An 11,401-nucleotide genomic window follows, 5' to 3' on the forward strand; every position below is an offset into this window, starting at 1 on the left:
AAGGGCTGAAGCACGGGATGTCTATTTTGTAAGACTGTCGGTATTATTTGATTTTTAAACCTTATGCATGTATTACTTAGATAAAACGGTATTTTCTGTGGATTTCTGCATTGTTTTCAAGGAAAATATCAACATAATCCTGTGTGAATAATTAGACACAGACTAGTGCTTGGAATATATAAAAATTCTTTTTGCCCATGATGATTTTGGCAGTATGCCCAATTACTTCCATTGCCAAAGGTGGTGATTTACATTTGAATTCCTACTTCAGATGAGCAGGGCTAAGAAGTTTGATTGCATATAGTTTCTTCCTGTGTGCTCCTGCCCTCCTGCAGTTTGTTTTTTACACAATAGTTAAGAGTGATCATAAATAAGCTTATATTACTCGCCTATTTAAAAGCCACTGAATGTCTTCCCATTGCCATTAGAATAAAATTCAAGCTCTTTATCATGGCCTACAAAAGGCCATAAATGCTATAAACGATTGGGTGTTTGCCATTCTTCCCTAATCACTGTGTCAGCCTTGATGGCCTTCTTGCACACTCATCGCTCATTCCTGCCTCAGGGCCTTTGTACTTGCAATTCCTCAAGAGATTGGCTGCTTTTCATCATTCAGGATTTAATTCAAAATGTCGTTCCTGAAAAAGGCCATCTCTGACCATCTAGCTAGACTAGCTCCCTCCACCCCTTCTCCTTCTAGAGCAATAGTAAAGTGTGGTCCTCAGACCAGAAGCATGAGCTGGGAGCATTTGGTTTGGTTTGGCTTGGTTTGGAAATGCAGAGTCTTAGGTCCTACCACAGACCTGCTAAAGGAAAACCTGGATTTTAATGAGACCCCAAGATGATTGTGTGCATTTTTAAATTTTCAGAAGCTCTGGTCTAGAATGACTCTGCCCTCACCTTTCCTGCATATCTGTTAATAGTTTCATCCATTTCTGAAAGTAACTTTGTCATTTGTTTACATGTTCACTGCTTCTCCTCCCTAAATTGAATAAAATCTCCACAAGGGGCACCACATTTTCTGATTTGTTCACTCCTGTATCCCAGCACTTGACCCATTATCTGCACTTAGAACGTGCACAATTATTTGATGTGTAAAAGAATGCACAAATCTGATGGAGATTATTTTGTGTTCCTCAAAGTGTATAACTCTGTACAATAAAAATCTTCAGGACTCTCACTCACTTGTAAAATCGGGGTTACTCTTCCCTCTCAATATCATTATGAAGAGGTTTCACTCTTTCTTGGACACTGCTATTAAACTCGTGTGACAAATAAAGAATCACTTATTTATCCTTGTTTTCAAGTAGTTTGTTTTCCAAACCAAAGTTTAGGTTTTATTGAGTGCTTCACTACGGACTTAAAACCATGACTGGTGTTTTCTTTCTTATTTTTGAAAAGCATTCTCATTCAGAGTTAAAGTTATTTTCAAAGGTTTTCATCCAAAGTAAATGTTAGTTTGATATTTGAGTCAAATTTTATTAAATCTGAAATAATCTTTTTTAAAAATAGGAAAATAAGATCCTGAAAATGTTAAGTGCAGAATTTGAAGTTAAACTGCAAATAAAAACTGATGGAGCAAATTGTGTATCAGTTTTTTACTCTTGAGGTATGATTCTAGGAAGGACCTATAGTTTCTGATATTGTTCTGTGTTTAAAAATATGTTCCTAAGATATGTTTCCTATTGCATATCCTGGTGAAATTTGTCAGGAAGCAACATTTCAGTCCACATACTTTGTGATTTTATTTATTTACTTACTTAGTTACTTATTTGTGTGTGTGAGAGAGCGTGAGCAGGCGGAGGCGACTCTGTGCTGAGTGGGGAGCAGGACGCAGGGCTTGATCCCATGACCCATGAGATCATGACCTGAGCCGAAACCAGGAGTCATATGCTTCACCGACTGAGCCACCCAGGTGCCCCTCACTCCACACACTCTGAATGAAGAAATAAGGCAGCTTAAGTCAGTGGCTTTCAGCTGGGGGAGATTTTGCCCCCTGGGGACATTTGGCAATGGCTGGAGACATTCTCGCTTGTCACAACTGGTTGGGGAATACCACTTGCATCTAGTGGGTAGAGCCCAGGGATACTGCTAACACCCTGTAATGCACTGAACAGCCCCCAACTCAAAGAATTCTTTAGCTCAAAATGTCAGTGGTGCTCCTGGGAAGGGACTGACTTAAGTTGAGAGAGCCCTTCCTCTGCAAATACTAATGCCATCAGAAAAAGAATACTTTGATCCTATCTTTTGGACAAGAGAATATATAGAAACAGGCAACTTGGAGATTTAGCTGGGTATATTGGCATGGCATTCTCAGACAATTTTACATTTTTAAAAATAGAAAGACTCAAAATGGGGTTACTGGTTTTCCTTATTTTACAGATGGGGTCGAGGATTTGGTCTTTTGGGTTCCATTTTTGGAAAGGATGGTGTATTAAACCAGCCAAACAGTGTCTTTGGACTTATATTTTATATACTACAGTTATTACTTGGTAAGTATTTATACGGCAATACCAAAATAAGTTTGTTTTGTTATATTCCCTTTAGTACTTTGTGTCTTTGCCCTGAAATGTCTTTAGAGTAAATAAAAGCATGTTAATGATAGAACCACTAGTTTGTGGCACATTTTTCTGTTGTGAAAATTTGGTTCACTGAGATTTTGATGATGCTAATGCTGAATTTGGTATCTGTTGGTGTTTAATCAGGGATAGCAGCGTCCCATAGTGTCCAGAAAAACCAGTCCTGTTCAGGGAACTTACTATTCCAGTCTTCCCCAGAAAAATTTTTTCCTTATTAATTTATTATATACTGTAGGGTTACTTAAACGTATTATGCCCTGAGAGACTATTAACAGCAAGCAGTGCGTGTAATTCCATCACCTTTACACACCTGTGTCCATTTTCTTCTGCTCTTTTCACTTAACTTTATGTGAATTCTTTCATGTTGTTTCCTCTTGTCGGTGTTCTGTTATTGTTGATATCAAGGTTTCAAGTTTTTGTGTTCTAAATAACACTGCAGTGATCAATTTTGTTTACAGTGCCCTTCACACACACCTCCCTCTTTGGATTAGTTCTGCAAAATAAATTTCCAAACACTGGGTGAATGAGCCAAAACACATAACTTTTTTTAATGGACTTTAATACGTATTACCAAACTACTTTCCCCTCAATCGTCCGGCTTCCCTAAAGCTTCACCCATCTTCATACTTTAAAAGTGTTTTCTGTAAAATTTCTAATTTAATAGTTACAAATCCCCATCATTTTATTTTAATTTTCCTGCGTTGTCCCTTTTGTCGTTGGGATCCTGATAATAGTCCATTTTCGTATTTGTTACATTTTACCCATTCTTTATCCTTTTTTATGTTAGTTTGGTGAATTTTGATTGTACAGAAGTTTTTTTATACTTTATTAGAGTTAAATCCAGCCATTTCTGACCTTTGGTTTCCATTGTTAATATTTTACCCCATTACCTACCAGCTCTTCTGTGCTCTTCTGCCTAGCTGAAGTTGATTTGTTATGAGGTAAATTGTGAATCTAAATTTTTCTAAATACTCCTATCAGGTGTACCCAGTTCCATATCCTGTAGAAATACAAAAATATGCACCAGGATATTCATAGCAGTATAGTTTAAAATAGCAAAAAATTGGAAGTAGCTTAGCAAAACATAATGGTTGAATAAATTAGGTTACATCCATATTAGAAGATCTTCTGGAAAGATCAAGACATAATTTGGTGAAAAAAGCAAATTGTACTATAATAGGTATTAGAGAAGTATTTAAATATGTATTTAAATACATATATGCATGTAAATATGCATTTACGTATGTATGTATATGTATGTATATGTATATGTATGTAGTACATATATGTATACATACATATACATATGTATGTGTGTGTGTGTATATATATGTGTAAATGCATAGAAAAGGGTCCAGTGGTTGGGGGCCAGGGGGTCAGACTTTTATTTTTTATCCCATTTATTTGTTCTGTTTGGATTGCTAAAGAAGAATATAATGTATTAGCCGAAATTAAAATAGCCTAAGAAACGCTTTTGACTATGTTAATTTTTAGAGATAGAGATGGAACAGATTTCCATTTATAATATTTAATTTGTGAATTTCCTTATATAGAGATTTTAAATGGTGTGTATCCTGTGTGTTTTTTCTGTGCACATTTTGTGTGTCCACATGAGGCATTTTCAATGTCGGGAGGCACATGGAAGGCGGCACACGTGAACTCATCTCACACAGTTTGCCAGAGCACATCGCTTCACTGCCTTATAAGTAGTTTGAGATGCAGCACTTTTAATTTTTCCATAGGTAATGCTTTCACGAGTTCAAGAGTAACAAAATATAAAATGCTATCCAGCAGAAAGCCTGCCCTGACCTTTGCCCCCCTCTGCCCACTTCCTGCTGCCGTTCGTCCCCAGCTGGTAGCTGTGTGTTGCAGGACTTTCCTTAGGCAAGTACAAGAAAGTCCAAGCCTGTCCTCTTCATCGTCCTCCTTTTTAAAATACAAAAGGCAGATGCTGTACACACTGTCCTACATACTCTTTTTTCTTTTTTGCTCAACTAACTCATCGTGGGGATATTTCCATAGCAGTCCATTGTCTTCATTCTTCTTCACAGCTGCAGAATGTTCCACTGCTTGATCGAACCCTCGTTTATTTAGTCACAGCACCTTGTAAATCCCACTGGGAATTGCACCCCCAGCCACCAGCCCCATTACATCAGGACAGGTTGGGTGCAAGAGTAATAGCCGGGATTTATGGAGCATTCGAAGGGCTTTATACCTATTAGCTCACTCACTCATTCATTCATTCATTCATTAAGTAAGCTCTAGGCCCGACGTGGGGCTTGAACTCACGACCCTGAGATCCAGAGTCACGCGTTGTGCTGGCTGAGCCAGCCGGGTGCCCCACCTGGTAGCTCTTTTAATTCACACATCAGTATTAGGGGGGAAAAATGATTATAATCTCAAGGAAAAGAGTGGCATGGAGAAAGTAAATAACTTGTCCATATCATTTTTTTTTAAAGATTTTTTATTTATTTATTTGAGAGAGAGAATGAGATAGCATGAGAGGGGGGAGGGTCAGAGAGAGAGGCAGACTCCCTGCTGAGCAGGGAGCCCGACGTGGGACTCGATCCCGGGACTCCAGGATCATGACCTGAGCCAAAGGCAGTCGCTTAACCAACTGAGCCACCCAGGCGCCCTGTCCATATCATTTTGAAACCAACTCTCTTAGTCAAATTCACGTGACAGCATTAATTTTTGAAGGCGTAGATATTTAGGACAGGGCCAGCCAGAAGACCGTTCAGGATGTTACCTACGAGTGAGCGCAGCTGGTCCAGTCTTCATGCGCACGAGCAGGTGGCCGGTCGGATTTGTCCGTCCCCGGCACAAGGAATCCAGCGGTATGGCAGCCTTGAGGAGCCTTAGGAAGGGTCATACTCTAGAATGACCGGTCCTGGGAGCAAGTCCGGCCTTTGTGGCCCGACTGTAGCCCACAGGCAGCTTCTTGTCAACAGGCAGTGGGGATTTCAGCTCCTTAATTAACCTCTTCAAACCTCCCGCCACCGATTATTTTTTCCTGTTTCTGTTCTCCTTGTCCATTAGTTGTTGGAAGGGAGGGTAGTTTAACAGGCTCTGCTGTCTCCTCTGTCCTTGAGAATAAGAGCACGTGTTCTCCCGACTGTCGGCTGCAGGAAATTACATAACCGTACATGTGACAATGTCAGCATCCCAGAGCCCCGGTGTAGCGCACAGAACGGCCTCTCTTCTTGACCTGCTTTGACCCACATGGGGCCCAACTGGCCAAACGTGGTTTCCGTTACCTTCCCGGGTGAGCCCTTCCTGAAATGTTTATTGCAAGTTTTTTCCTTCTTCAGCATCATATTGGTACAATCATCTTTGTATGATTTTTGGAAAGTTTGACCTAAGCATTGTGGATTTTTGAAAAATCTGACTAAACAAAAGGCAGATTTTACTGCCCACAGATGGGGAGCCTGCGGTGAAAAGGCCAGGGGAAGTGCGGCCTGCTTGGGAGAGAAGGCTCTGGGCCTCACGTTCCTTTCTCCATTGGGAGCGATGAGGCTGTCGATTTTCCAGATGAGCTTCACGCAGGATGTGGTTGTAAGACTGCGTATTTTCTTTGCGTGACTTAACTAAGTAAGGCTAGTTTATGGTGTAAGTAATATTTCACCTAGAATACTGACAAATCAAAAACACTGCAGCTGGTATTCTGTGTGCAAAGTCAACCTGCATAATCTTAACAAAACAGGCCAGTCGTTTTTGGTCCCAGATTTCATCCCGTGTGTCAGCACAGTCAGCGGTCCAGCACCGCGCCGAATCACAGAATGCTAGCGTTTCCCTCAGAGACTCTGTCTCCGTTGTCGAGGCCTGACTGAGCCGGTGTCTCTTTCTCTTGCAGGCATGACAGCAAGCGCAGTTGCAGCTTTAATCCTCATGACATCCTCCATCGTGTCTGTGGTCGGGTCTCTGTACCTGGCCTACATTCTGTACTTTGTGCTGAAGGAGTTTTGCATCATCTGCGTCATCACATATGTGCTGAACTTCATTCTTCTTATCATCAACTACAAACGACTAGTTTACTTGAATGAGGCCTGGAAACGGCAGCTGCAGCCTAAGCAGGACTGACAGCCGGACGAACTCTGAACTGACAGTCGGAAAGTCCCCTTTTCCATTAAGTTTATTTTGCAGCAGTTTTTTGTTTGTTTGTTTGTTTTTTAATTCTTTACAACAGACACTTTCCCTAAGAATCTTAAACTGATTTTTTAAAATCCTGTAAATTAGAAGGGGCCCTAGCTATTTTGTGTCAATCTTCATTTTAAATATGGCTACAAAAAAAAAAAAAAGAAAGAAAAAAGGATATGCCGAGCCAATCAAAGACAAGCTTTAACTTTACTTTGAAGATGTTTCTGAAATAATAAAATGTAGCCCTAGCCCCCTGCCCTTGATTGTAAAGTGAGCAACCATTGCTAGTAATTCTCTAATGTGTATAAATTCAATTTCAGGTATAACAAATGTGATCATGACATGAAAATATTTTAGAATAGATACTGTATTAAACATTGCCATGTTTACAATATGTAATATGTTTTTAGCCGATGGATTTAAACATATAGATTCAACTAGAATCCATTTATGTGATATTTGTAAATAAAGGTAGACCTATTGGATCCATCCCTGCAGAACTTACTGTACAGTTTAGTTCAAGTGTAGCAATGAAGAATTGTCAGCCCAATGTTGACTGAAGAAATAGTGAAAGTAGTAAGTACAGAGCATCTTGTGAAAAGAACTGACAGCTGTGGGTTCAATACTGACAGCAAAAATAATAGGGTAGTTGGTTCCCTTTCATCTCCTTCCTCGGAAAGGAAGAAACTAAATTTGGACATTCAAGTCAAGCTTGCGTCTAGTCATAAAACTGGATCGATTATAACCTTACAAAATGTGTCATGTGACCAGACCTTCACGTCCAATGCCTTCAGGACACCAAAGATGGGGAAATGGCTTAGATTTCTTTGGAGAAAAGCTGGAAACATTAATATGGCATTTTTAGGTAAAGTCTCTTACAGTAGCTGAATTTTCATGCAGATATTTTTCCTTAACATGGGTGCCAGTCAGACCAAACAGTATGAGGACCTTGAAATAACCAGTATAAGCCCAGTTGCTCCAGAGTAGGATTGCTCTTGGGTAGCTCCGTAGTATCTCCTGTTTCATTCTGCACTAATTGGATGTCTAGTTTAATTGCTGTTGAGTCAGTATGAGATTTGTAAATTTTAGGGCTGACACGCTGCTCAGCTTGCTCCATCAGGAGTGGTGCAGGTAGAAATATCTGAAGGTGAAGTACTCTAACGGTGTCGCTGCTCTTTCTAGAAAACTACGCAAATGCCCAGGTTTTAAAGGTGATGTGAATAAACCCAAATGAAATTGCGACAGTATGTTTCCATGGTTAATACCTTCTATCAGAATGTTAAAAGTGCCTTCTGTCTTAAACCTCAAACCAAATATTTTGTGTGTTGAACTTGGGCAGAAGTGTCCTTCCTTCCTCTTACCATGAAGTAGAAAACCTGCATTATTCTCTGGAAGGGTTCTGTATGATCATTTTACTGCTTACACTGAGAAGTAGTAGCAATGTTTTTGCTTCCAGTTAGAGTCATCGTTGTGTTCAAGAGAGACCGGGAACTTTTGAGGGCTTCCCAAGCCTTCTTTCTGAAGGGAGGGGACAGGCTCTGCTCTGTAAGCCATGATGTGTAGAGTCAGCAGCTTTCAGCAGCGTCCAACTAACTGTCCTAACTGATGCAATGTATTTTTTTGGCCCAAGGCAGGTGTAACATCTGAACTGTAATGAACTTTCAACCAGTTTTACCCAGTTTCGTAAAAGTTGAATTCGGATTTCCAGGCTTATGTTTTCCCATGAATGTGAATAGTCCAATGCCTGTTTTATTATGTATGTACTGTTCTTGTTTCTGTAGTGAATGAACTACAGAAAGCATTGGATTGGATGTCTGGTGTTGGTGGAGAAACAAGTCCCAACGTGGAAGAACTTGTCCAGTGAGGTCATCTCGTAGCAGCGCTTCCAGTCCTGCCAAGCAGCTTCCGGTTCTTTCTTCTAAGCTAGAGTGGAAATGGTTAACAGTGAAGACTTCTGGGGTATATATAACACCGGCTGTGCTAAATAAGTTCCTCATGTCCCAATTTAAAAGGGTTTTCATCATATTTTGTATCAATCGCAGAGGATAGTTAAAGCTTGTCTTGATGTTGCATCCTTGGAAATGTCTTCAACTCTTATAGGATAAAACGTGAAAAACGTTCAGCCAGACCCTTCCAGGTTTTCCTTTGCTTTCCTAATAAGCCTTGGGGAGAACACCACTGTTTCAGTCGTACAAAATTTTTTGCCACGTTCCCGTGACCTCGGTAGAATTCGTACCTTTTTTCTCACTGAGCGATGAAGGCGTGCTGCCTGAAATAACAGCATCGTGCTGCTGGTACCTCAGTAGGCAACAGAACCCCGGGGGAAGATTTTAGTCTCCCCTCTCCATCCTGTCTTCCGCCCCAAGAAGGAGAAGACACCGTGCTGTAGAATTTGAGGACTGTTATGACTACGTTAGACTCAGTATTTAAAACACTGCAACATCACTAGCCACCAACACGGAAGAACAAAGTGGGGGAGGGGGAGACTGGATGTCTGTTTCGTGCAGTAATTCCATGCTTCTCGGTTTGGGGAACGAGTCCCTTATTTACTTGGCAGTCATATCATTTGAAGAAATAAGCTGTGGTTCGATGACAAATTCTAGGTGGCTTGGTGGATTTCATTCGGTTTTTCATTGCAGCTAGGTGCTTTCCACGAAGGTAAACTGGTGAATAACTCAGGTTTAACTAGCTGTGTGCCAGGAATTACTTCTACTTGATGTATGTCACCTCTCTTTAAATCCGTTACTTTTAAAGATGTTGAAAGCATTGACTATTTTCATACAGAGACAGAGATCTGTCGTTTGGTACAAGAGATCTTTGGACCCTACTCGGTAGGATATAGGACCAAGACTCCAGTGAAATTAAAACTATTTGTTGGCTTTAGTTTGCTTGCATTTCATTTATAAGATTAGCAGCAAAAGTGCGAAGTCCTCTTCAGCGACTACTTCGTATCTGAGATTGGAACCACCGCTTGACATGAGTGAAAGCTGGCAAATCTTGTCTTGAAAGTTCGTGTTAGACAAATGCCAACAAGAAATCCACTTAGCATTTTTGGTAACCTATTTGGGAAGGAATACCTAACATGCAACCTTTGTCCTCGTGTGTTTTCCCCCAACACGCAAGCATTGGTGGAACATTTCTATTCAGACATTTTAGGCAGCACTTATGATTCCTAATCTGTGAGAACTCTCCCCTTCGATAAAACAGGAGGGGCAGGGGTGGGAATCCAGGCTACTTAGTTTTTTTGTTGTTTTTTTTAACAAATGAGCCCAGAAAAGGTGAAATGTTTTGTTATAAAACTGTATTAAGCATGGCCTAAGTATTAGGTGTATGATCTGTATAGTATGTTCCATCAGAAATATTTATTACTAGTGCTTTAAGCTCCAGAGCAAACATTCATTTAAAGTGGAGTTCACTGGGCAGACTTCCCCCTTTACTATAGATAGAAATATTCTTTATCCGAGACTTAGGACCGTTTTGCTAACTGGTAAAAACAAATGTAAATATGTAAGAATGTTTATTTGTTGCACATAACTTTTTTGGTATAAAATAAATGTAGCCGTAATTACCGTGGAAGCTGTGCTGCTATTCTTCTTACGCTGAAGTGTCCCAGTCCAAACAAGGTGCTGGGGTCAGTCCAGTCTTCCCATCAGCTACTCTGGAGGCTGACGCTGTAACTTCCTTCCTACAGGTATACTGAGCTGCCTCTTTTTCCCTTCCATATTTGTAATTTATAGAAGACACATGCAGAATTCTTAGGAGATTGTAGTTCCTGGAATTTGCGTGCGCTTGCGATGTATGTGGTTGTCAGGACCGAATGAAAGAGGAGTTCCTGCTCGGGGGTGTGTAAGCACACGGGACGGGGCCGCTGAGCTTGCCGCTGAGCTTTACTCTAGCTGACCTTGCCGCTGAGCTTGCCCACAGCTTTACTCTAGCTCCCCCTGAAGATTCCCCTCAGTCTCCTCAAAGGTAACATCTGCAAGGAGGATGAATCCCTTTAAAATGCGGTTCAGCCAGATTTTACTGAAGACAACACATGTATTCTGTGCTAGAACCTTACGACTTAGGAAGTGGAACTTACCGCTAACTTGGAAAACATTTAAGCGTGTGTATTACGTTTAATTTTTTTTAATGTTTCAAGTAGAGAATTATCTATCATTCCCAGACATTAAATGTAACCCAAAACTTGAAGCCTTCAAGGACCTGAAGTTCACTGGTCCCAAGAAACATGGACCCCCTAGAATCCCTCACCAACTACACTCAAATTTCTTAGAAGTGGTCTAAAGATGGCCACTAAAAGGAGGTTAAATTATCTTTACTGTTCCTTTCCCGGAGCTTGGAAAGGAAGGATCAAAATGGGTACGTGTTGAGACGTGCGGTAGCAACCACAAGTGAAGTGAATCGAGTTCTGTATTAAGAACCACATTGGTTCATGGTCCTCCATTTGACTGGACACCAACAGGAGTCTTCTTCCAAAGCAGTGAGCTTTAAACCAGGACTGATACTGAAATCTTAGGAATAGTGTACCTGACTCGGCTGAATGGAGGCTGTGGAAGAGGAGGAGGAATGGTTCCACAGGGAAAGACCAAAGACCGTCCCCCAGGAGCAGGGCAGGTGGCCTCACCCAGAGGTACAAAGGCCCAGAGTACTGGTCTGTAGGCCCAGCCTGTTTAAAAAGGTCCCGT

At 40.9% G+C, this 11,401-nt stretch overlaps 1 protein-coding gene across 1 annotated transcript in view; it reads left to right on the forward strand.

Moving 5' to 3' along the window:
• VKORC1L1 (vitamin K epoxide reductase complex subunit 1 like 1) overlaps positions 1–10,292 on the forward strand; it is a 61,656-nt gene extending 51,364 nt beyond the window's left edge. Inside the window, exons 2-3 of the mRNA XM_045875455.3 lie at positions 2,383–2,492; positions 6,433–10,292. Of these exons, the coding sequence (XP_045731411.1) occupies positions 2,383–2,492; positions 6,433–6,659 (337 nt within the window). The 3' untranslated portion in view covers positions 6,660–10,292. The remainder of the gene's footprint in view (positions 1–2,382; positions 2,493–6,432) is intronic.
• Positions 10,293–11,401: the final 1,109 nt, after the last annotated feature.

Source organism: Mirounga angustirostris, unplaced genomic scaffold (assembly GCF_029215605.1).
Source record: "Mirounga angustirostris isolate CCGP_5_RB_7025 unplaced genomic scaffold, mMirAng1.0.hap1 SCAF_5, whole genome shotgun sequence".
NCBI lineage: Eukaryota > Metazoa > Chordata > Mammalia > Carnivora > Phocidae > Mirounga > Mirounga angustirostris.